Source organism: Odontesthes bonariensis, chromosome 22 (genome assembly GCF_027942865.1).
Source record: "Odontesthes bonariensis isolate fOdoBon6 chromosome 22, fOdoBon6.hap1, whole genome shotgun sequence".
NCBI lineage: Eukaryota > Metazoa > Chordata > Actinopteri > Atheriniformes > Atherinopsidae > Odontesthes > Odontesthes bonariensis.
In genome coordinates, this window is record NC_134527.1 from 3,271,565 (window position 1) to 3,297,443 (window position 25,879).

Here is a 25,879-nt window from a genome sequence, read left to right on the forward strand (position 1 = left end):
CGGCTGGTCAGAGACCAATATGTGTTAAATTATTTTAATTAATATGCATGTTGATTTAAGTTGGGCCTGCAATGGCAGAGGAATTTTTGTTAGGTTTTTGTGCTGTATAGGCAAGGCAATTTTATTTGTATTACCATTTTTACAAACAGTTTGTCTCAAACTGCATGCTTTGATTCTGTGCTTTTTGTCTTGTAGAGCACTGTGTGACTTCAGTTTTGAAAGGAGCTGATGGTTTACTTGCTTTGATTCATCCTTGTTCAATAAAGGAACATCATGGTACTCTCTAATGTGCATTTATATTTATATGGTGATGTACTTTATGTGTAGTCTGTGGGAAACTAAATTATCTAGTGGTTCATCTAAAATCATCAGTTATCTAAAATGATTTCAATTAATGATCACAAATGTTTCAATAATGATAGTGGGTATAGTTAAATGTTTTAACAATATGTTCTAGGCAGTGGAATAAATATTGGCTTCCATTTGTGGCGACCGCTGACTGAGATAAGGAATGAGATTAAATAGATCCTGGAACTTAGCCTGGTCTGGAGCAGGCTAGCTTCACAGAATAAATCTCCATGGTAACTTACGTCTGAACGTATCCCACTTTTGTGCAACGGGCCCCTGCTCTGACTGCTCACACATTTTAGTCATCTCCTGTTTTCTTTGGTGTAGAAGAGAACTCAGCGGTGGCATCATATGAATACAAACCAACTCCAGGACAGAGCGGCTGAGTGAAGGTGGTCTGCACTCTGTGGAGCAGAGTCATGGTGTCGGAGACGCTGTAGAAGGACAGAACACCTGCTCTGTGGTCCAGGTACACTCCTATTCTGGAGGACAGAGCACCTGAGATGGAGGTTCTGATGTTGTTATGACTGAATTCATAATCACCATCTTTGAAACACTGTAATGCCCAAGACTTATCATTGTTTCCAAAGATACTTTCTCTGCCTGTTCTGCTTATGTTCTTGTATGCGGCTGCTATGAAAACACTTCCTGACCACTTCACCTCCCAGTAACAGCGTCCAGTGAAGCTTTTTCTACACAAAACCTGGTACCAGTCAAGGAATTTGTCTGGGTGAGAAAGTACTTCACTATTATTGTAATGAAATACTACTTTAAAGCCATTCTGAACCCTGATATGCTTGCTTGCAGTGCGTGCATCTAACTCGATGGGACACGCATATTTTAGAAATTCCTCTCTGGTCTCGGGTTCTGCTCGTGGAAGCAGAACGTTCCCTTCAGGTACAGTCGGGGAGGTTTTGGTCCATTCCTCGCTGAGAATGCCCTGCAGGTGACCCGTGGCCTCGGAAACGGCCGCCTTGGCGTCTTCAGCGAACCTCAGAGAAGCAGCGCCGGTGTCGGGGGACTCTGGCGCCCGGCCGGGACGCGACAGCAGCCGGAAGCCGTGCAGTAAGTGCACGTGGTCCTCTGTGTGCGAGAGCCGCTCCAGCTCCACGTTCCTCCTCCTCAGCTCGGTGATCTCCTGCTCCAGCCGCTTTCTGGCCTCATCCACACCGGCCACCTCAGTCTGCTGACGGGATCTGATCCGCTGCCTCACGTCTGTGAGGATCTGCTCACTGCGCCCCACGGCCTCGTCGGCCGACTGATTGATGGCCTCCACCTCCCGCCGCAGCGTCTTCACACCCGTCTCGCTCTCCCGGATTCTCTGCTGGATTCTCGCCCGGCTCGCCTGTAGGGGTGGGACGATATGCTCTGGTCACGATTCGATATGTATCACGATTCTTGAGAATTGCGATTCGATATAATCAGTAAATGCAATTTTCTTCCTCCTTAAAAAAACAAACAAGTTGAATCGTACACTTCTAGAATGAATGTCGTTCCCACAAACGATGCACATCAGTCTGTTTCAGTCAGTCCAGCAGCTGACATTTATTTCAACTCAAACAAAAAGACCTACTTAAAGCTGCAGTCGGCAAGTTTTCAAAATTGCGAGTCTAAAGTCGGAAAATTCGAACTGATACAACTTTCAGGTCCCTCCCCCAACCTCTAACAAGCTCTGAATCGCCCCCCAAACCCCTCCCCCTCTGTGGACGAGGTTGTGCACGTGAGTTCACACCAGTGTGAGCGCACGCTCAGCAGCGTGTGCACAAGCTGTGATTGACAGGTAGGATTCCTCCACCCTAACTTGATTGGTTAAAAACAGCCGGGCGCGCTCGGTTTTTGCAAGCATGATTACAGGCTTTAGAGGGAGCTACAGATTTCGTTATTTTTCCTAAACAGCCTATTTAATATTCTACTTCCAGAATCCCATAACAGTTCAAGCTAATATGACTAAAAAATAGTTGCCAACTGCCGCTTTAAAGGTGGGGTAGGGGTTCTTTTTCTGGAGCATTTTTTTATAGCTTGGGTGTCAGCCGAACTTAGCCCCGCCCATAAAAATTTTGGTCGGGAAGTTCCGTCTGGCTCTGCTCAGTTGGGAAATCATTATGCCCGACCTGGAATTGGACATTATCGACTACGTCACTAAAGAGCGCTTGGTTTGAATCCGTTTGAAACAAACATGGCTGCCGCTGGAGAGCTAGGGCGTGTAGATTCTGCCATCGAGTCTGTTCTACAGGATCTCCACATTGCATTCGTTTTGAAAGACGAACAGAGGAACGCGATAAAGGCTTTTATCGATAGAAAAGATGTTTTTGCCGTCCTTCCTACAACATGTGTGTGTCGCTTAATCTACGTCACATACTATGTTGCTCTGATTGGTTGTAGGTCTATCCAATTGAGCGAAGAGGCATTTTTTCTCCCGGTTCGGTTGAAACACGCCCCATACTCAAATCTCTATCCAGCGGTATCAGACTCACATTCTGACTAGAATCGTGAGTATGACGTAGTCAGGCAAATTTTTTTACATATTGCTTGAAATACTCTTCACACCCCCATTGCAACCAATTAATTAAAAGTTTTGACACAAAAATGAAAAGTTTTAGTGGCCTCTAGGACGTACAATCCAGGAAAAACTGTATCCAATCATACTGAACGGACCATTAACGATGATTGGATTCTGATGCGTCTATCAAACTGCAATCTGCTCCTCCCTCCCCCTCCATCCCCCTGTGCGCGTACTAGGCTTGTCCCGATCCGATATTTGGATCGGCCGCCGATATTTGCAAAAAAATGCGTATCGGCCGGCATGGAAAAATGCCGATCCAGACTCCCGATCCAGTTTTTTTTCCAGCACACCTTCAACACGGTAAAAATGTCAGCTGTGTGGGATTATTTTACCCTAAAAGACGAAACAGATGAAGAGGTGGAGTGCAAAGTGTGGAGGAGATTGGGGAGTAGAAGTCATTTTTGTTTTTAAATAGTTCACAATAATATTTGCACTGATTTTTTTTTAAAAGCCTTGGTTTACACTTGTTCAAGAGCAGAGTACTGATGCTGAGTTAATAGACTATTTTCTACTCAGGTTGTTTGTGTGATTTGCTTTTTTAATACAGTTGACAGTATTATTTGCACTTTTTACTGTTAGCTGATGCCATTTCTGTTATTTATAATTTTGTCAATTTTGTGTTTATCCCTGAATAAACAGGAAAACCTTTTTCAACATGAGTCTGACAACTAAGTTAGTAGGCTAAATAATTTTAAACTTTAATACATGCTTGGATAGGCCGGTATCGGTATCGGAAGTGCAAAAACCTGGATCGGGACATCCCTAGCGCGTACCCTGCTCCGTGAACGAATTACGCGTCCAGAAGCTTGGCAGGAAGCTAAACTAGAGCCAGCTTGGCTAGCACCTAGCATTATTAAACTTATAGTTAGCATATACTAAATACTAAATACGGCAACGATCGATGCTTGCTGTCAGAACAGCGCTCATGCACCTTCGTGCTCGTGCGCGTTCATGTACTCTAGAGGCGTGCCTTCGGGGGGAAAGTGAAGAAAAGGGTTGGGACTTTTGACCTGTGTATTTTCAAAATGCAGCTTCGCTGGACTCAAAATCCAGGATCTCCTACCCTACCTTTAACATGTACAGCATTTTTTAAAGTTCACAGTTACAAAATGAATTAAAATGTCCACACAGCACAAATGTGGGCTAGTTTTAACATAACTTAATGTAATGAATTGATGGAGTTTTTCTGGACACGGATATGACGTAATAAAATCAATTCGGGGGAGAAAAATCGATTTTTAGAATCATCCCATTAAAAATCGCGATATGTACATGAATGGATTTTTCCGCCCACCCCTACTCGCCTGGAGCTCCCGCTGCGTCTCGCTCACTTGCGCCGCAGCAGAGACGGTGTCGTGGCCTCGGTGCTCGTCCATGGAGCACAGGTAGCAGATGCACGTCTGGTCGGTGCGGCAGAAGATCTTCATCACCTCGTTGTGGTGCGAGCAGACGCTCTCCTGGAGCGTGGCGGACGGCTCCACCAGCTTGTGCTTCTTCAGCGCAGCCACGTGGTAGTGAGGCTGCAGGTGCTGCTGGCAGTAGGACACCAGGCACAGCAGGCAGGATTTGACGGCTCTCACCTTCTCTTCGGTGCACAAATCGCAGGCCACATCTGCGGGTTCCGCAGCTGGAGCAGCATCTGGAGCAGCATCTGGATCAGCAGCTGGAGCAGCAGCTGGAGCAGCAGCTGGAGCAGCAGCTGGAGCAGCAGCTGGAGTAGCAGCTGGAGCAGCAGCTGGAGCAGCCTGCAGTCCTGCCTTCTTCTGTTCCTCCACCAGCTCTGCCAGCACCGTGTTGCTCACCAGGACCGGCCTCGGGGTGAAGGCCTGTCTGCACTGCGGACAGTCGGGGCTTTGCTTCCGATCCTCCTCACCCCAGTACCTGCTAATACAGCCCAGGCAGTAGCTGTGTCCACAGGGAACAGTTACTGGATCCTTCATTAGGTCCAAACAGATTGAACAGCAGAGTTTTTCTTGTTGCGCCATTTCCATGTTGGTGATAGTGAGAGAGGAAAGAACTGGTGGGGGCACGGGCTGAGGGGGCCGGACCATTTCAAAGAAGGAAGTGGAGGGAGGGGTTATAAGAGTTTGGTTTATTCCAGGAAATAAAGGCATTTTTTTTTCTTAATACAACTTTATTTTGCTTTACAAGATACAAAAACAGTGCAAAAACATGACAAGTATCATTAACAATAAATGAAGAACAAATAAGCATACCAAAATAAATACACACATAAGTAGTTTAAATAATAAATGAAGAGAGAGATAATATACTAGGGGACATGAACAATGAGGATTACACTGAGTTAAAGATTTCAAAGTGGGAGACTAGATTTATAGTTTTGATAGCTTTCTTGTTATTAGAGGAGGAAATTGACTTGAGATACATCTGGAGTTCTATCATGAAAGCACAAAAATTGGGTTTCACTTTGGCAAAATTTACATTTGTGGATGTAATACTTAGCAAGAATTAAAATGAGATTAATTTAAAAAATATTCTTTTTCAGTGGGAGCATCACTCTTTATAAAAACAAAAATGACATTTTGCAGAAGGAGCTCTAAATCACAGCATATATTATCTAAAATAAATCTACAAATATCTTGCCACAGGCATTTTGAAGCAGATTTTTTTTTTTAAATATACTTTATTTAAACAGAAATAAATATACAACAAACAAACGAATGAAGTATACAACATAACATGACAGTTATGTAAACAAACAACCAGGGGTGTTAGATGAAAACATGCAAAGATGTACATATGGAAATATTGTCCTTAGAGCCTTTTCATTAGTAGAGTCTGTTATTGATTTAAAATATTGTTCTATATCTTTAATAAAATGGGGAAAACATGGCGTTTTATGAGCCAATTTCCATTTATGAATAGAAAATTTAGCAAAGAAAATAAGCAAGTTTATTATAAAAAAAAAACATTTAGCATCCTTTCTGGGGAATCTATAGAAACAAAATAAAACATTTTCCCAGCATAAGGAAAAATTCCTTAAAATATGGTCATTAATAAACCTGCTAAACTCCATCCAAAACCTTCGTGTGAAAGGGGCGGAGCCAAAATAGATGCGTCACAGTTTCTGGAAGGCCATTACAGAAACTGCAATTAGTATTTATGTCTCTTTTAAATTTTACCATATAGTGCTTCCTCCCCTTGAGCTGTCACCTTAACGTGGTGGGGGGGGTTTGCGTGCCCCAATGAGTCTGACCCTGGTAGGGTCACCCATGGCAAACAGATCCTAGATGAGGGACCAGACAAAGAACAGCTCACAAGAACCCCTATGATGATTAAAGAAAATGGACACCGTGTTCCCTTGCCCGGACGCGGGTCAACGGGGGCTCCCCCTGGAGCCAGGCCCGCCGGCGAGCGCCTGGTGGCCAGGTCTGTGCCCGTGGGGCTCGGTCGGGCACAGCCCGAAGAAATGACACGGGTCCCCCTTCCGACAGGCTCACCACCTGTGGGAGGGGCCATGGGAGTCGGGTGCTTTGTGAGCTTGGCGGCAGCCGAAGGCAGGGACCTTGGCGGTCTGATCCTCGGCTACTGAAGCAGGCTCTTGGGACGTGGAACATCACCTCTCTGCTGGGGAAGGAGCCTGAGCTGGTGCGCGAGGCTGAGCGGTTCCGGCTAGATATAGTCGGACTCACCTCGACGCATGGCTTGGGCTCCGGAACCAGCCTCCTCGAGAGGGGTTGGACTCTCTTCCACTCTGTAGTTGCCCGCGGTGAGAGGTGTAGAGCAGGTGTGGGCATACTTATTGCCCCCCGGCTGTGCGCCTGTACATTGGGGGTCACCCCGGTAGACGAGAGGGTAGCCTCCCTCCGCCTTAGGGTGGGGGGACGGGTCCTGACTGTTGTTTGTGCCTATGCGCCGAACGGCAGTTCAGAGCACCCACCCTTTTTGGAGTCCCTGGAGGAGGCACTGGAGAGTGCTCCTCCGGGATACTCCCTCGTCCTGCTGGGGGACTTCAATGCTCACGTGGGCAATGACAGTGAGACCTGGAGGGGCGTGATTGGGAGGAACGGCCCCCCCGATCTGAATCAGAGTGGTGTTTTGTTGTTGGACTTCTGTGCTCGTCACGGACTGTCCATAACGAACACCATGTTCAGGCATAAGGGTGTCCATATGTGCACTTGGCACCAGGACACCCTAGGTCGCAGCTCGATGATCGACTTTGTGGTTGTATCGTCGGACTTGCGGCCGTATGTCCTGGACACTCGGGTGAAGAGAGGGGCGGAGCTCTCAACTGATCACCACCTGGTGGTGAGTTGGCTCCGCTGGTGGGGGAGGAAGCCGGTCAGACCTGGCAGGCCCAAACGTACTGTGAGGGTCTGTTGGGAACGGCTGGCGGAATCCCCTGTAAGGAGGAGTTTCAACTCCCACCTCCGGCAGAGCTTCAGCCATGTCCCGGGGGAGGTGGGGGACATTGAGCCCGAATGGGCCATGTTCCGTGCCTCCATTGTTGAGGCGGCCGACCGGAGCTGTGGCCGTAAGGTGGTCGGTGCCTGTCGTGGCGGTAACCCCCGAACCCGCTGGTGGACCCCAGTGGTGAGGGAAGCCGTCAAGCTGAAGAAGGAGTCCTATCGGGCCTTTTTGGCCAGTGGGACTCTGGAAGCAGCTGATGGGTACCGACAGGCCAAGCGGAACGCGGCCTCGGTGGTTGCTAAGGCAAAAACTCGGGCTTGGGGGGAGTTCGGGGAGGCCATGGAGAACGATTTCCGGACGGCCTCGAAGAGATTCTGGTCCACCATCCGGCGGCTCAGGGGGGGAAAGTGGTGCACCGTCAACACCGTGTATGGTGAGGGCGGGGCTCTGCTGACTTCAACTAGGGACGTCGTGAGTCGGTGGAGGGAGTACTTCGAGGGCCTCCTCAATCCTACCGACACGCCTTCCGATGAGGAAGCAGAGTTGGGGAGCTCGGACGTGGGGCCTCCCATTTCTGGGGCTGAGGTGGTTAAAAAACTCCTCAGTGGCAGGGCCCCGGGGGTGGATGACGTCCGTCCTGAGTTCCTCAAGGCTCTGGATGTTGTGGGGCTGTCTTGGTTGACACGCCTCTGCAGCATCGCGTGGACATCGGGGGCAGTGCCTCTGGACTGGCAGATCGGGGTGGTGGTGCCCCTCTTTAAAAAGGGGGCTGGAGGAAGTGGCCGGGGACAGGGACGTCTGGGCTTCTCTGCTTAGGCTGCTGCCCTGCGACCCGATCCCCGGACAAGCGGAAGATAATGGATGGATGGATGGAGTTTGGGGGAAACAGTTTGGGGAAACAGTTTGGGGGGAAACAGTTTGGGGGAAACAGTTTGGGGGAAACAGTTTGGGGGGAAACAGTTTGGGGAAACAGTTTGGGGAAACAGTTTGGGGGGAAACAGTTTGGAGGGAAACAGTTTGGGGAAACAGTTTGGGGGGAAACAGTTTGGGGAAACAGTTTGGGGAAACAGTTTGGGGGGAAACAGTTTGGGGGGAAACAGTTTGGGGAAACAGTTTGGGGGAAACAGTTTGGGGGGAAACAGTTTGGGGAAACAGTTTGGGGAAACAGTTTGGGGGAAACAGTTTGGGGGGAAACAGTTTGGGGAAACAGTTTGGGGATGGCCCCTTCCTGTTCCAACATGGCTGCTGCACCAGTTCACAAAGCAAGCTCCATAAAGACATGGCCTTCTGTCCAACATAATCAGTGTCTGAGCTCACAGATACTGGAAAAACGGTCAAAAACTCCCATAAACACTCCTAAAGCTTGTGCAAAGCGTGGCCAGAAGAGTTGAAGCCGTTATAGCTGCAAAGGGTGGGCCGACGTCATATTAAACCCTCTGGATTAAGAATGGGATGTTACTGAAGTTCATATGCATGTAAAGGCAGATGAGCCAATACTTTTGGTAATATAGTGCATGTATCAAATTACACAGACTCCACGTCTGTCATAGTTTAATATCCTTTGCTTACAAAACCTGATTTCATGCTTTCACATACAAAAACATGAACATGTCAGGTCCGCCATCTTTAAAACAAGAGCAAAACACACCAAATGACTTCTGTGTCTACCTTGTGATACATTTTCCTTGTAGCTAGCTCTTCATTTCAGTCAAACCCACATGCAAATTAGCTGTGAAATCCCACCCAGCTAGTAGACACAAATGGTTCCTCCAATCTTCTATGTTCAACATAGAAAAAAAACCCGGCTTGAGTGCTGCTTTCTGCCCTCTACCTATGTGTGCATTCAATCAGATAAACACATGTATGATGTAGTTATATCATTCCATTCCAGACTCTTTAAAGCAGGACCAGCAGGGGATGCACTTCTCGGCATAACACCAGTGCTGTGTGAAGCTTTTTCCCTGTACAGAGACCGTTTCTCAATACTCAAGTACGCAAGTCCGTACTCGTGTGCTTACAAGTATGGACTTGTCAGAAGTACGGACTTCTGAGCCCACAAGCACACAAGTACGCTCATTGTGCATTTGGAACGGAAGCGTCATCATTTCTCGTGCCGCACAAGCTGTCTGAAGTCTACACAAGTCACCACAGAAGCAAACTCGATAAAATGGGCGGAGCAAGAACACATCCGGGAATGTGGAGCGTACTTGTCTGGATGCGTACTTTGAATTGGAACAGTACTTGGTCCTTCGGTGATGACGTTTCAGAAGTACACGAGTACGCAAGTACAGACAAGTACGCATATTGAGAAACGGCCCTGGTACAGAGTCTATACTTCAGACAGCATGCTATCCCAGAAAGCAGTGTGGCACGAGCGATGATGACGCTTCCGTTCCAAATGCACAATGAGCGTACTTGTGTGCTCAGAAGTCCGTACTTCTGAAAAGTCCATACTTGTATCAGGGTGCTTGCTCTTTTTCCAAATTAAAATTCCAGACTTTTTCCAGACTTTTTTAAAACTGATACTATTTTCCCCCCAAGACCTTAACTTTATGTACTTGTAACTTGTGTGCCTACTTCATTGGTTGAGATTGTACCAACTGTGTTTATTAGAAATGTTCATTTTTATAGGCTAGTATTCAATGAACAAATGCATTATTCACAGTAAATTATGCTTTTACTGATGAAAACGTTTCAAAACATGAAAATCACAAGTACATGAATTTCACATCAAACAAGTGTCACAAAAACTATCTATAAAAAAAATGAATGGATGGATGAATGTATGTAGAATTCAGTCTCTTCACTCACATCTCATCCCATTAGGCTAATACAGTACGTGACCAGTTAGTAAAATTATAATTTTATAGCCTACCTTCCTATTTCTCATTTCACAATGCCTTTGAGCATACTGTAACATTCTACCATACATTTATTTTCCATACTTTATTAAGACTTTCACACAAAATTCAAGACTTTTCAGGGTCTGGAAAACAGTTCTTCAAAATTCCATACTTATTAAGACTTTCAGAAACGGCCAGGCTCTGATCTGCTTCAAAATGCCTTTACTTCCTGGAATAAACCAAACTCTTATAACCCCTCCCTCCACTTCCTTCTTTGAAATGGTCCGGCCCCCTCAGCCCGTGTGATTCCTGCTGAGTCATGCCCCAACCAGTTCTTTCCTCTCTCACTATCACCAACACGGAAATGGCGCAACAAGAAAAACTCTGCTGTTCAATCTGTTTGGACCTAATGAAGGATCCAGTAACTATTCCCTGTGGACACAGCTACTGCCTGGGCTGTATTAGCAGGTACTGGGGTGAGGAGGATCGGAAGCAAAGCCCCGACTGTCCGCAGTGCAGACAGGCCTTCACCCCGAGGCCGGTCCTGGTTAGGAGCACGGTGCTGGCAGAGCTGGTGGAGGAACAGAAGAAGGCAGGACTGCAGGCTGCTCCAGCTGCTGCTCCAGCTGCTGCTCCAGCTGCTGCTCCAGCTGCTGCTCCAGCTGCTGCTCCAGCTGCTGCTCCAGCTGCTGCTCCAGCTGCTGATCCAGCTGCTGATCCAGCTGCTGATCCAGCTGCTGATCCAGCTGCTGATCCAGCTGCTGCAGAACCCGCAGATGTGGCCTGCGATTTCTGCACCGAAGGAAAGGTGAGAGCCGTCAAATCCTGCCTGCTGTGCCTGGTGTCCTACTGCCAGCAGCACCTGCAGCCTCACTACCACGTGGCTGCGCTGAAGAAGCACAAGCTGGTGGAGCCGTCCGCCACGCTCCAGGAGAGCGTCTGCTCGCGCCACAACGAGGTGATGAAGATCTTCTGCCGCACCGACCAGACGTGCATCTGCTACCTGTGCTCCATGGACGAGCACCGAGGCCACGACACCGTCTCTGCTGCGGCGCAAGTGAGCGAGACGCAGCGGGAGCTCCAGGCGAGTAGGGGTGGGCGGAAAAATCCATTCATGTACATATCGCGATTTTTAATGGGATGATTTTAAAAATCGATTTTTCTCCCCCGAATCGATTATATTACGTCATATCCATGTCCAGAAAAACTTCATCAATTCATTACATTAAGTTATGTTAAAGCTAGCCCACATTTGTGCTGTGTGGACATTTTAATTAATTTTGTAACTGTGAACTTTAAAAAATGCTGTACATGTTAAAGGGACAGTTCGCCTCTTTTGACATGAAGCTGTATAACATCCCATATCAGCAACATCATTTATGAACATCTTCTTACCCCCCGCTGCGTCCTGTGAGCAGAGTTCCAGCCTCGTTTTGGTGTGGATGAAGGTAGTCCGGCTAGTTGGCTGGGGTTTAAAAAATAAAGCCTTTTGTTTCTCAGAACAATATGCGTTCAACAGAGTAATACATTTGCATCACAAAATGGTTCTCCAGGAAAAAGTCAGACCTCACAATCGCTTGGAACTATTTTCTCTGTTCATAAATGATGCTGCTGATATGGGATGTCATACAGCTTTATGTCAAAAGGCGAACTATCCCTTTAAGTAGCTCTTTTTGTCTGAGTTGAAATAAATGTCAGCTGCTGGACTGACTGAAACGGACTGATGTGCATCGTTTCTGGGAACGACATTCATTCTCGAAGTGTACGATTCAACTTGTTTGTTTTTTTTTAAGGAGGAAGAAAATTGCATTTACTGATACAAATCGAATCGTGACCGAAGCATATCGTCCCACCCCTACAGGCGAGCCGGGCGAGAATCCAGCAGAGAATCCGGGAGAGCGAGACGGGTGTGGAGACGCTGCGGCGGGAGGTGGAGGCCATCAACCAGTCGGCCGACGAGATCCTCACAGACGTGAGGCAGCGGATCAGATCCCGTCAGCAGACTGAGGTGGCCGGTGTGGATGAGGCCAGAAAGCGGCTGGAGCAGGAGATCACCGAGCTGAGGAGGAGGAACGTGGAGCTGGAGCGGCTCTCGCAGACAGAGGACCACGTGCACTTACTGCACGGCTTCCGGCTGCTGTCGCGTCCCGGCCGGGCGCCAGAGTCCCCCGACACCGGCGCTGCTTCTCTGAGGTTCGCTGAAGACGCCAAGGCGGCCGTTTCCGAGGCCACGGGTCACCTGCAGGGCATTCTCAGCGAGGAATGGACCAAAACCTCCCTGACTGTACCTGAAGGGAACGTTCTGCTTCCAAAAGCAGAACCCGAGACCAGAGAGGAATTTCTAAAATATGCGTGTCCCATCGAGTTAGATGCACGCACTGCACACACGTATATCAGGATTCAGGATGGCTTTAAAGTAGTATGGTGTCGCTATAAACGTGAAGGTCCTGATCACCCAGACCAATTCCTTGACTGGTGTCAGGTTTTGTGTCGAAAAAGCTTCGCTGGACGCTGTTACTGGGAGGTGGAGTGGTCAGAAAGTGTTTTCATAGCAGCCGCATACAATAGCATAAGCACAACAGGCAGAGAAAGTGTCTTTGGAAACAATGATAAGTCTTGGGCATTACAGTGTTTCAATGATGGTGGTTATGAATTCAGACATAACAACATCAGAACCTCCATCTCAGGTCCTCAGTCCTCCAGAATAGGAGTGTACCTGGACCACAGAGCAGGTGTTCTGTCCTTCTACAGCGTCTCCGACACCATGACTCTGCTCCACAGAGTGCAGACCACCTTCACTCAGCCGCTCTGTCCTGGAGTTGGTTTGTATCTATATAAATCCACCGCTGAGTTCTCTTCTACACCAAAGAAAACAGGAGATGACTAAAATGTGTGAGCAGTCAGAGCAGGATGTCAGACTGACTGACGATCCCTACATGTTTTTATGTGTACTGTTTCCCGTGCTGTCCTTTTTATTCAAGCTTTGGTTTTCATTTTCATTTTCATTCATTTTTTTTTTTTTTTTTGACACAGTAACTATTGTTTTTCTGGAGTTCAAAGCTAATCCACAACTTCAAAACGATTCCATTTTTTAAACATATTTGTCTGATTTACAGACGTTAAGCTGATTTCCCCTGAATGTTTTCAGGTTTTTCTACCAGATTTCACTGCTTCATCATAGTTTCTGTTAAATACATAAGGCGGTGTAAGATGTCACGCAATGTTTTTCATCCGAGCTCTGATGACCGGGTGATTTTTATTGTATCCTTTATTGTAACCTTGGAGTTAAAAATGTCGCTTTATTCATATAACTGTAAGTACTCATTAAACTTTTGCTGAAAGAAATGAGTTTGAGCACTTTTTTTCTCTTCCAAAAAAGCAGTTTAATTTTGTGATTTGAATTATTAAAACAAAATTTAGTTCATCAATTAAATTTTTTTTTTTTTTTTTCCAAACTACCGTATTTACCGGAGAAAAAAAAAATAAAATCGCATTTATTTCATAAAATTTCTCTGTGGCACTTCGGCCCATAGGGATGTCAAACGTGAGGGGGAGCTCGTCCGTGTTGATAATATGATCCCGTGACATGTGTTCAGTTACCTGCTTTTCAATGAACTCACGGAAACTGTCGACCTCGGCCTGGATCTCTGCCGGCAGTTTCTGACACACCCGTTCCCGCCTGCAAAGTTATTTATATTCGTCTCCTTTGGAAGTACGAGGGCGTGGAGACGTAACTGCACCGCTGACAAGCCTCTCCATGCAGTACGTTGTTCTATCACCCATCTGTGGACTCGTCCATCCACCTCCGGCCATCTTGCTTTCAGCCTGCGATTAGCTTTCTTTGTTAGCATAAAGTTGCCACAACCTCGTGTCCTCTCCTCGCTGTAGATAGCAATGTTTACTCCTTTTTTCATGTCAGTCAGCATGAATGGACATTTAAAACCACGTTAAATTAAAAGTATTTTGATATATTAGTCGCACCCGACTATAAGTCGCAGGAGCAGCGAAACTATGAATAAAAGTGCGACTTATACTCCGGAAAATACGGTAGAGAACTATCTGCATAACTATGTTCGGCACTGTGCTCTGATCTGAAGCTCACTGAAAATATTAGAGGGCAGAAATTCCTCCTTAGAAAAAGAAAACAAAAGTAGGAGCTCTAATGGACAGCGGAGTGGAAGAAACTACCAGATTAGATGTTAAAGAACCGTGCCAGTAACAGATTTTTTTTTTAAATGTTTGTCTCACAATATGGAACATAGTTTTAATTCTTCTTATTCCAGAACCTCGTTTGCATCATTTTCTCTAACTTCAGTGTAATTTCTCAGAGTTAAAATGATGCAAAACTTTCTGCATTTTGAGCATTTGACGGCGATCAAACTAGAAATTTGTTCCTCCACGAGTCCGGCAACTCTCTGCACACAGGTTGTGGCTTACACGAATTAAAGTTTTACACTTCTGTACACAGTTTCATCCTTAACACGATAAGGATGCAGGATCTCATTCACCCGTAATATCAGTAAAAGGCCTGTCGTGCTAACCGCTACCACATATTCTGTGATTGTCCCAAGGTAAAAGTCTTCTGGAGGGATGTCCAGTCTTCTTTAAGCACAGTCTTTAACACTCAAATACCCCTGAGTTTTGATGCCCTATACCTGGGTCACGTTCCTTTTTTTTAAATGTAGGAGAGATAAAGCTGCTACTAATACTCTTGGTGGCAAGTAAGAAAACAATTACCAGAAGCTGGTTATGCCCGACTCAGCCTACCTTAGATGACTGGTTTGGAATTACTCTGGAGATATTTAGGATGGAAAAATTGACCTACCAAATAAGACTCCGAAAGGACAAATTTTCATCAAATCTGGAACAACTGGATTTCATTCATAGCCCCCACGAGAGCAGACTTCATTTGATCTCACTGGTAATACTGCTTTGTGATTTACTCATTTTATCTGTGACTGATTATCGATGTTTATCTCTAAGACAGCAGCGGCGGGGAACCCCTCCCCCAGGTTTTCTGTACATAGTTTTGTAACTGTTCCTCCTTCCATTAAGTTATATCAGAATTCTCTATAAGTGAACTTGTGAGCCTCCTCTGGCTCTACTTATTTTGAGCAATTTATCAACACGGGCTTTAAACGGTTAACCGTGTTTCCACCGATGCTACTCCTGTGCAGTTCTCTATGTTATCATAGGAGAATGGGTTCTGCAAGGGACAATCAAAGTCTGACGACATCACACGATTTTCACCGCCTGGCCACGCCCACACCGTTCAGAGATTGGAAAGGTTTCTCCATGATCCCCCCCCCCCCATGTCTTAAGAGTAACCTGGCCAAGTTTGAAGTCTGTAGCATTAAATCTGTAGGACAAGTTCGATCTTATGCAAGGCGTGGAATCGGTCAAAAATGGCACCAAAACTCACTTTCCATCCAAAATGGCCGCCTTCCTGTGGACGTGGGACCATGGCGGCAAGAGGCTTTTTTGTGCGTCTGGGCATGATGAATGAGTGTACCAAATTTCGTCGCCCCACGTGAAACTAACCCCAATGCGGGGGCCATTTTTAAGCATCGTAGGGGGCGCTACAGAGTCACTGAGCGACTCCCAAAAATATGAAGTTTAGATTCTTTCATGTCGTCGACTTTTCGAGCACCTTTTGCAAAGAATAATAATAAACCTTACAGATACAAAAAGGCCTGTCGTGTCTCCACCTGGTCGCAGCTTCTGTTCCTCCACCTGCTGAAGGTCCTCAAAAAGAAGCAGACTTGAGGCACATGCCTTTGAAAAAGGACTGTGTTTTATTTACAGGGCTTTCATCAGAATTACAATATAAACGATTTATAGACCGAGTCTCCAGAGATGAGATTTCATTCAGAGCACGAGGAGGATCGCAGGAGGTTGTGTGTGTGTGTGTGTGTGTGTGTTTCTTTTCCGACAGCTTCCCATGTGGCAGCTCTGGAGGAGGGAAAGTCCTTTGGGTTTATCTGCAGCATCCTCCTCTCCTCAGCCTCCCTTCCCCTTCGTCCTGCCGCTCAGTGGCTCTCGCCTTTCTTTCCAACGACCTGCGGAGCGACAAAGGAAAAGGAAACGGTCGGTGGGTGAGTGCGTCTCACTCTCAGACGCACCTGAACAAACTGCAGCTGCTTCGTACCCTCTTGAAGTCGTTCATGTTGGTGGCCTGGACGGGAGTGCCTATGAATGTCAGGTAGTTGATTTTTGTCGTCTCCTCGTCCCCTTGGTTTGACTTGACAAACAACTGGTGGGATGAAAAGAAATCGTGCAGTTAACAGAGTGGAAATCATCTCTAATGAGATGGTTAGAGCACAGCCACACCTTTCAGGCTGTTTTATTCAGGCTTTGGAAAAGTTTGACCATTAAAGGAGAATTCCGGCCATTTTACAAACATATCCCATCTGTTGGAGACCCAGGAAAGTTGGCCAAAGGGAAAAACGCGAGAAATTTTCATGCCCGCTGCGCAAAGTTGTCCAATTGCGCTGATTTCCATGAAAGCGGGCTCTATCGGGCAAGCTCTTAACCTTTCCTGAGGCTCTTAACGTGTATCAAACTCGTCAAACTCTTCCATTCCAACATCAGAATCTGACGAACTATCCATCTCGAAATTTCTTCCAATAAAATCCAGAGGGTTCTTATCTCCCGCAGCTTAATAATGGGTGAAGGTGCGCTCCTTCGAGCAGTCATGTGACACGTCATGACATCACGGCGAAAATGGGTGTTGAAACGAGTCAGCTGTTCGATAGGAAACAATAACAAACATCGGTTCCCGAGGGTCGTTTTTGGTGGACAAAAAGACAATTTTGGAATACTATAGTGTATGACTTCGGCGATCGATTAATTTGTGCGCACGCCTGTGGAACACGGAAGCTGAGAAAGGTCAGTGCGCTGTTTTTGAAATCTCAAAATGTATCATGTCTGTGCTAGCTAACGGTACGGTTAGCCCCTGGGTTGAATTGTATTGCTACTGACACCACGGCCAATTCGGTAAAAAGTATTTTGATACACGTTAAGAGCCTCAGGAAAGGTTGAACGCTTGCCCGATAGAGCCTGCTTTCATGGAAATCAGCGTAATTGGACAACTTTGCGCAGCGGGCATGAAAATTTCTCGCGTTTTTCCCTTTGGCCAACTTCCCTGGGTCTCCAACAGATGGGATATGTTTGTAAAATGGCCGGAATTCTCCTTTAAATCCTTTGATGAACCACTGTTGGTGCCATCAGCTGAGGTTAGCTTAGCCGCGGTAGCTAGTTTCCTCTAATAACACATGATGGGTTGGACCCATTATCAGAGGTGGGTAGCAACAAGTTACATTTACTTGAGTAAGTTTTTGAAAACATTATACTTCTAGGAGTAGTTTTAAATCTCTATACTTTTTACTTTGACTTGAGTAGATGTGTGCAGCAGAAACTGTCCTCTTACTCCGCTACATTAGGCTACAATGAGCTGGTTACTTTTCTTCTTACCTCTTTGGTATTCTACACTAATGAGCCTAATTTCTATACATTTCTAATCGAATATGGCATCTCATCTCAGATGCGCTTCCATTTCCTCACCGTGACACTCTGCACGTTCTGAAACTTGACGTAACGCAGAGGAATCAGACAGTCGTCTTTGTAGTCCTCCTCCGACAGCTCCAGAGTCTGAGTGGCTTCACTCCGCTCGGCGTCATCGAAACTCATCGACCGAGGAAGATTGATGAAGATCTTCACCACCTTGGGGGCTTGGGCTGACCCAGAGAGGAAATCAGAGTCAGTATTTCTCCAGAGGACAGACTGAGATTACTGTCAGCAGCAGAACTAAACTCACCAAAGTCTGAGGACTGGAGTTTCATAGAGAAGAGCTTCACCGGTTGGTTGAAGGCCATAGTTATCAGTAACTGGGGAAAGAGTCAAAACAAATGAATGCTGGCAAATCACAGACCAGCAGCCGGGGGGGTTGTGCAATCTGCCAGCTTGTACCTGTTCATCGCAGTCAGACTCCATGTAGGAGGAGTCCTTCGTTAAACAGCTGTCGAAGCCACATTCGTCGCTCTCGTTGAGGCACTCGCAGCCGGCTTTGTTGACGAAAGGCATGAGGTCCATCTGAAACAGAGAGGAGGGGACACGCTGAAGAAACCGGGCTTTCCATGAGAGAAGGAAGGCGTGGAGAGCAACAACCAGCCTCTGCTTGTATCGTACGAAATGTTAAAGGGATAGTTCGCCTCTTTTGACATGAAGCTGTATAAAAATCCCATATCAGCAACATAATTTATGAACATCTTCTTACCCCCTGCTGCGTCCTGTGAGCCGAGTTCCAGCCTCGTTTTGACGAAAGTAGTTCCGGCTAGTTGGCTGGGGTTTAGAAAATAAAGCGTTTGGCTTCTCAAAACAATATGCGTTCAACAGAGTAATACATTTGCATCACAAAATCGTTCTCCAGGAAAAAGTCAGACCTTTCCTTTCCTTCTCTTCTCTTTTCTTTTCCTTTCCTTTCCTTCTCTTTCCTTGTTTCCTCTCCTTTCGTGTCCTTTTCTTTCCTTCTCTTTTCCTTTCATTTCCTTTCCTTTATGTGCTGTGTAGACCGTGCAGACTGAAGTGCAGGCCGAGCAGCAAACACGGTAACAGGCTCGGCTGTCGGCAGCAGGCAGTGATACGAAGGGAGAGAAAATAGGACCAAGAGATTGTGAGGTCTGACTTTTTCCTGGAGAACCATTTTGTGATGCAAATGTATTACTCTGTTGAACGCATATTGTTTTGAGAAGCAAGACGCTTTATTTTTTAAACCCCAGCCAACTAGCCGGACTACCTTCATCAACACCAAAACGAGGCTGGAACTCTGCTCACAGGACGCAGCAGGGGGTAAGAAGATGTTCATAAATGATGTTGCTGATATGGGATGTTTAATCTAATTAATCACATGATTTCCCTGATTAATCGCATTTGTACACAGAATCCAAAAATGAATCCAAAAGTAGTGTATAGCCTTTAGCATTTAGCTTTATTTTAAATGTGCTGCCATATGAATGAAAGTGCCATAACATTTGTTGTGCAAACACACTTTTAACATCAGCATCTTTCTGTAGTTTTTATGTAGAAGCCTCGCTCCACTGTCTGTTTCCTTGAATGACTTGCTGCTATTTTAGACTGGAACTACTACTTTTCCATCCCTAGATGGAATGCACTGCCTGCTGCCGCTTGCCGACAGCCGCACCTGTTACAGTGTTTGCTGCTCGGTCTGCACAGCAGGCAGTGATACGAAGGGAGAGAAAATAGGGCCAAGCGATTGTGAGGTCTGACTTTTTCTGGCGGGACGATTTTGTGATGCAAATGTATTACTCTGTTGAACGCATATTGTTTTGAGAAGCAAGACGCTTTATTTTTTAAACCCCAGCCAACTAGCCGGACTACCTTCATCAACACCAAAACGAGGCTGGAACTCTGCTCACAGGACGCAGCAGGGGGTAAGAAGATGTTCATAAATGATGTTGCTGATATGGGATGTCATACAGCTTCATGTCAAAAGAGGCGAACTGTCCCTTTAATGATGAGAGAAACTTGACTGAGTGACAGATTAATCGTGTTGTGTGAGCACCGTGTCTTCTGTAAGTTTTTCACTCTGTTATATGTTTATTAAGTGAAAGCACAGTTCTGGTGACGGCTTTTCCTTTAACTGCTTAGTTGTACGGACTTAATTCAGACCAGATTTTCTCCACAGTTGCAGTTCACAGCAGGAGCGGCGCTCCCACAACAGGTAACACTAAGTCTTTAATCCACAGAGAGGCAGGACACGATGCAGAAGCTGTTTTCTTTAGGGCTCGGTGGGGTTTCATGATGCCAACACAACATTTACTGCGTATCATGGCCGAGTGAAACTAACATGCAGGTCAACAGCAGAGAGAATGAGGATTAGAGAGGAACACCGTGCACTCACATATCCCTTTGGGATGTCTGAGTCCTCGCTGTTTCCCGGGTCGTTCTCTGTGTGCTGTTTGATCTTCTCCTCCAGACCCGCAGAGTCGGCCCCCTGATACTGATCCACCCGAACCCGGTTCCTGAAGAACAAGAACGTCGGTGTGGCTGAGATGTTGTTGGCTGCCGCCGTCGCCTGAAACAAAGAAGCAAAAAGGCTTTCTTTTAACTGGCTTTACGTCGCCGCTCGTCTCTCTTTTATCCCAACTTTTGGGTGACAATCCTATCATTAAAGGGACACTACGTAATAAATTAAGTCATTTATTAGCTCAAATCAACATATTCATTCATAAATTATCCATGTCCTTCTGGTCTGTGAAAAACAACGAAGTGCCGAGAGGGACATAAAGCACTTCGAATCGCGTTTTCCCCGCCAGGCCTGCAAGCGGAAATGACGTCATTTTGACGTTATGTCCGCCAAATGGCTTATTACTGGCGCTAATGGTAAATAGATTTTATATGGTAAATTATCCCACTAATAATGCATTGATTGTTACCAAACTTCTGCCGTAGTACACATAGGCTCTTAACTCACAAAACGAGGCATTAGAAAGTTTGTAAGTTTACCGGGAGTTTATTTAAAAGAACATTTTCCAGATAGCAACTACACACTGCTGCTAACGCTAACGCTGCTAACGCTCACGAAACACAAGATATACCCAATACTGCATTTACTTTCATAACTACAACATGTTGTCCTGTAGCTTAATGAAGTGATTTGTTCTGAAATCGCCGCCGTTCACTGAGGAAATCATGTTATGAAGCCGCCACTAACAGCCAGGCTTCCGAGCCGAGGGCTGCCCGGCTTCAGGAGAGTCAAGTTTTTTCTACAATTCTAGGTCATCATTGGCTAAATCGACAAAAACTCATCACTTCCGAGGCTGCTCGGCGTCTCTGGGGGTAGATTAGACGTGGGCGTGTCAATATGAGGGGCTGTGTCGTGATGATTGGAGTTAGTGTTTGTCCATCATGAGAGTGAAAGTGCTGTCGGAGTTTCACTCCTTTCCCATCGTTTCCATTTCCATCCTCACACACATACACTTTTGTAAATATTACACTGTAAATAAGAAACACATCCTTGTTGTTTAGAAGTTTTGTCAATCATATTCCTGTTGTGCATTTGTTTGTCGTGTTAGCTAGTAGTTTTGTCACAATGGCGGCTATGCTCGCAGCTAAGCAGTTAGCAACACCAAATGTAGTTGTCATGCTTTTAGCCAACCGTAATATGGGCTTCCCCTGTTTTAAAAGTCAGCAGCCGCCACTGGTCAACTTATGTTATCTGACATCTGTATTTATAGTGCTGTTGTATGTGTGTTATGTAATCCTTTGTACTGTGTGTCTTGATGTCTTTTTGTTTGTATGGACCTTGAGTCTGAAGCTATAGCTTCTTGAATCTTGACACATACCGCTTGCCGTAGTTCAAGAAGTTGCAACGCACGTTTGAAAACGCGAGGCGCTAGAGAGCAAATTCATTTGACTTTGCAAAATAAAATTGCACCACTAGATGGGGGAAGAAATTACAAAGCGTCCCTTTAATAATACTACTAATAATAAAACAATCGTGCCTTAAAACCGGGGGAAACAAACGGTGCATCTTGAATAACCCAAAGTATATTGCTACAAGCTCACGGCACGATAACAGGAAAACCAAAAAGGTAAACATGTGTCTGACGCAGGAGTTCAGATTTACCTGACAGACATGAACATCGACTTCGAGGAAGACGACCTGTGGATACTTATTGCTGAACGCGTTGAAAGCCGGAGCTATTCTGACGCAGGGCCGACACCTGAGGAGGCAGAAGAGAGAATGTCAGCCACGTTCTTCAAATTTCTACTATTCCTGTCATACGTGGCAGTAACAACAGCAATGGTGACGATGTGAATAAATATTTTCTGGTGGCAAATATATTTTATTATACTCTTTGGGAAGACAGAATATATTCTGGGTTTTATTTATAAATCAAGGATATTTTAGGCATTTTTCTACAGACATTTCTTGCAGCTCACATTATGAATACACACACATTTAAATCTCTTATCAAGTCCTCCACTGATCTGCTATCATTTCATCAATTTAACAGGCCTAAAAATCAATGAAAGACTCACAACAAACACCTTGTGATGTCTAACAAAATTATTTAAAGCACAGCATGTTAAACATTTTTAATTTAACATAATATTAGCAATTGTGTTTCTTCTTTTCCTATAAAAAAAAAGAAAACATACGCCACAGATGATGGTCCGACCATTATATAAAAAACAACCACACCAGTACATCGTTACAACGCCTCATTAGCCAAGTTACTGTAATACTGCTATGTCATTGTAAGCAACAGTGCTAGCTAGCTACCACCGGCTAACGTTAGCATGCTAACCTACCTTTCCTGGAAACGATAGCTACTATATATTCGGCTCATGCCACCTCAGTTAGGTGACCAGCACCGATAGTTTCTATATTCGCTGTAGGGCAGACAAAGCCTGGTTTAGCCACTCGGCCTCCCAGCCGGTGTTGTAGAGCTTACCCAGCCATTGTGAACTTCACCACGGCGAGTCTGGAGCCGGCGGCCGCTAACTCCGGTTGAAAATCCGGGTCACTCCCGATCACTTTAACACCGACCATGGTGCGATTTGCAGCTGTGGTTTTGAGTTTGTTGCCCCTGGTGATGTTCTGCGGAGAAAACCAGATGATCTAATAAGGAGGAAGTGTTTTGTTTTTAGCTTTCTGTCAATAAAATTAGCTTACTAGTTGCCTAGTGCCGAAGCACACCTCAGGTACAGTGAGCAGTTTCAGGATGGGGACTCCTCATTGGTCAATGAACAACAGGAAGGGCGGGGCTTACTTCTTCTTCTTCTTCTTCCTATTTCGTTGTTTTTATTCGCGGTTGACAAACAACTTAAAGAAGCATTACCCCCACCAACTGGTAAGGAGTGTGGATCACATGACAATTATATATATCTATATCAATTATATATATCTATATTTATATATACTTATATATATATATATATATATATATATATATATATATATATATATATATATATATATGTATATATATATGTATATATCCACATATCCACCCTTATATATACATATATGCCTACACTTTTACATAGTCCCTACTCATATACACTCATTTATATACTTTATATATACTAAATTCTATTATACAACCTACACTGTTTTAAATAATAAAAAATAACCTGATATCCTCTGTTTCCTGATTCTTTTTGCAATAAATCTACTATATCCAATTTCATTTTCATCCCACTAAGATTTCTAATTAAATTATTTCTCTGAGCCTGATAATTCCTACAATATAAAATAACATGTTCAACTGTCTTGTCCCACACTCACATTTCCCTGACTGATGTTTTCCTATCATACATAGGTTTTTATTCAATCCATTATGTCCAAGTCTAAGTCTTGTTATAATTGTCTCTTCTCTCCTACTTCTTTCTGATCTTCTCATTTTCCCTATTTTCCCTTCTTCTTCTTCTTAGATATGGCAGACTACATGTATTAATGACGTGTTGCTGCCCCCCTCAGTCTGGATTCCTCTAGATTTCACCCTCCTGCAAGACTGGCTATTCCAGAACGAGTTGCTTTTGAACAAAACAAAATCCTTCTCTATGATCTCTGGTACCCGACATAAACTCAAATCTATGACAGGCTCATGTGATATTTCTTGTAGTGATGGTACAATTCTGCATAGAGTTGACAGTTTTAAATATTTAGGGGAATGGCTTGACTCTAAACTTTCATTCAAACCTCATATTGATCATATACTGCATAAAGTAAACTTTGGTCTCGGTACTCTTTACCGCTCTCGTCACTGCTTTACTTTAAAAGTTAGGAAAAAACTTGCTACTCAACTGCTATTTCCCTTATTAGACTATTGTGACGTTGTTTATCTCAATGCTCCGAAATCTGTTCTAGCCCCGCTAAACATTGCTTACAATAGAATGTGTAGATTTATTCTCAGTTGTGATTTCCATACACACCACTGTGCACTGTACTGTACCACTGTCTGCTAATTATTCACACCATAAAGATGATATAACCTATTATTTGCAATTTATATTTATAGAAATTACAAAACTATTACAAAAACTATACCTTCTGAGGGTTCTGCCCCAGTGACAAGTATATTTGTCTCATTGAGTATCTCATTACACTTAATATGAGACACAACTGCCTAACAAGCACCATTTCAGCCAGATATAGGGACTTGTTTTAATACAATACATCTGGAATATCTTGTTAAGTGAAAAAATCTTGAAAACATCTTGTTTTGAGTCGGATTTCACATGAAACAAGCTTTTTTTTTACATTTGAAGAGGTTTTTAAGCTAATTTCAAGATCACTTTTAGCTCAAAAGTCCTAAATATCACATCTGATTTCAAGAAATCTTGACAAGCCGATTTTCACTAGTTCCATTGGCAGATTTTTTTAGCTTATTTCAAGCAGAATCGTCTTTTATTTGCTGTTTTCCGAGACGCCTCACTAGGGGGGGGCAACAGAGCTGTTAGAAAAACCCCAGAAGCACCACGATGAGCAGTTTGTGTCGAGCAGGACTCTGTCTTGGTGGCACTAAAGCATGTAAACTGTTGCATGATCAGGCATCCATCCATCTTCTACAACAGCTTCTTCCAGTTTAGGGCCGCAGGGGGGTGGAGCCTATCGCAGCTGTCATTGGGACACCTGAGACGGGGGACACCTGGACGGGTCGCCAGTCCATCACAGGGTCACACGAGATAAAAAACCCCGCTCACACTTGCTCCGAGGGACAATTTAGAGTCACCAATGAACCGAACATGCATGTTTTTGGGTGGTGAAAGGAACCTGAAGAGAACATGCAGACTCCACACAGAAAGGCCCCAGCTGAGATTAGAACCAGCAACCCTCTGGATGCTTGGATGATCATCTTTCTTTAAAGCAAAACTGCTGCATTTTTCTTACATATTCATTGTTTTTTATGTGTTTTTTTTAAATTCTCTTTTTTTTTTAAATTTTAAATGTACTCTTTTTACCCAAAACATATTTTAAAGGATAACTGCGGTATTTTCAACATTAAGCCTCTTTTCTGAGTCGTCTGCAGTGTTTTAGAACCCCCCTCACCGCTTTTTTGATGTTTACTGCTGTCTCCGGTATTTGCCTAATTTTGATTCTTCTCAACCTGCTTCAGAAAGTCATGGTGCATGTCCAAAAAGGTCCGTAAAAGCACCATAAACGTACGTTTTCAAAATCATCAGCTCACCGGAGTGGTTACTGGTGTGCACTGGTAATCCAGATCAAATTTCGTTGCGAAAAGTTGCTTCTGTCGTGTTTTATTTGACATTTTGTACTGGATGTTCGTTGATATTACTCTGCCACCGCTAAGAAAATAGTGCGAGCATGAACGAGCTGCCAAATAAAACACGACGGAAGCAACTTTTCGCCACGAAATTTGATCTGGATTACCAGTGCACACCAGTAACCACTCCGGTGAGTTGATGATTTTGAAAACGGACGTTTATGGTGCTTTTACGGACCTTTTTGGACATGCGCATGACTTGCCGTTCTGAAGCAGGTTGAGAAGAATCAAAATTAGGCAAATACCGGAGACAGCAGTAAACATCAAAAAAGCGGTGAGGGGGGTTCTAAAACACTGCAGACGACTCAGAAAAGAGGCTTAATGTTGAAAATACCAGAGTTCCCCTTTAAGGCAATTTTATTTATATAGCACAATTCGTACACAAGGTAATTCAAAGTGCTTTACAGATAAATAATATCACAAGAAGGCAATAAAATCAT

At 44.8% G+C, this 25,879-nt stretch overlaps 3 protein-coding genes across 3 annotated transcripts; 1 reads left to right on the plus strand and 2 right to left on the minus strand.

Annotated features, from left to right (window-relative positions):
• Positions 1-318: 318 nt before the first annotated feature.
• Positions 319-4,930, minus strand: LOC142372486 (E3 ubiquitin/ISG15 ligase TRIM25-like). Its single transcript, XM_075455399.1, has 2 exons — positions 4,216-4,930; positions 319-1,693 (listed from the first exon to the last, which is right to left on the minus strand). Exons 1-2 carry the CDS (start codon positions 4,900-4,902, stop codon positions 647-649), a joined length of 1,734 nt encoding a protein of 577 aa, XP_075311514.1. The 5' UTR covers positions 4,903-4,930; the 3' UTR covers positions 319-646.
• A 5,488-nt stretch (positions 4,931-10,418) lies between these two features.
• On the plus strand, positions 10,419-13,459 carry LOC142372570 (tripartite motif-containing protein 16-like). The gene is made up of 2 exons (XM_075455502.1): positions 10,419-11,209; positions 11,987-13,459. Exons 1-2 carry the CDS (start codon positions 10,445-10,447, stop codon positions 13,010-13,012), a joined length of 1,791 nt encoding a protein of 596 aa, XP_075311617.1. The 5' UTR covers positions 10,419-10,444; the 3' UTR covers positions 13,013-13,459.
• A 2,440-nt stretch (positions 13,460-15,899) lies between these two features.
• On the minus strand, positions 15,900-22,898 carry txnl1 (thioredoxin-like 1). The gene is made up of 9 exons (XM_075455205.1): positions 22,826-22,898; positions 22,605-22,750; positions 21,773-21,869; positions 20,045-20,218; positions 18,094-18,216; positions 17,942-18,011; positions 17,689-17,861; positions 16,274-16,378; positions 15,900-16,184 (listed from the first exon to the last, which is right to left on the minus strand). Exons 2-9 carry the CDS (start codon positions 22,700-22,702, stop codon positions 16,155-16,157), a joined length of 870 nt encoding a protein of 289 aa, XP_075311320.1. The 5' UTR covers positions 22,703-22,750; positions 22,826-22,898; the 3' UTR covers positions 15,900-16,154.
• Between the last annotated feature and the right edge of the window lie 2,981 nt (positions 22,899-25,879).

Bases quoted from the DNA above. Each gene is read 5' to 3' on its own strand.
- txnl1 (XM_075455205.1), bottom strand. From the start codon at position 22,702: ATGGTCGGTGTTAAAGTGATCGGGAGTGACCCGGATTTTCAACCGGAG. The intron at 21,870-22,604 runs GTAAGCTCTACA...CTGCCTCCTCAG, and splicing joins GTGAAGTTCACAATGGCTGG to GTGTCGGCCCTGCGTCAGAA. The intron at 20,219-21,772 runs GTAAATCTGAAC...TCTTTGTTTCAG, and splicing joins TCGATGTTCATGTCTGTCAG to GCGACGGCGGCAGCCAACAA.
- LOC142372486 (XM_075455399.1), bottom strand. From the start codon at position 4,902: ATGGAAATGGCGCAACAAGAAAAACTCTGCTGTTCAATCTGTTTGGAC. The intron at 1,694-4,215 runs GCGAGTAGGGGT...CCACCCCTACAG, and splicing joins AGACGCAGCGGGAGCTCCAG to GCGAGCCGGGCGAGAATCCA.
- LOC142372570 (XM_075455502.1), top strand. From the start codon at position 10,445: ATGCCCCAACCAGTTCTTTCCTCTCTCACTATCACCAACACGGAAATG. The intron at 11,210-11,986 runs GCGAGTAGGGGT...CCACCCCTACAG, and splicing joins AGACGCAGCGGGAGCTCCAG to GCGAGCCGGGCGAGAATCCA.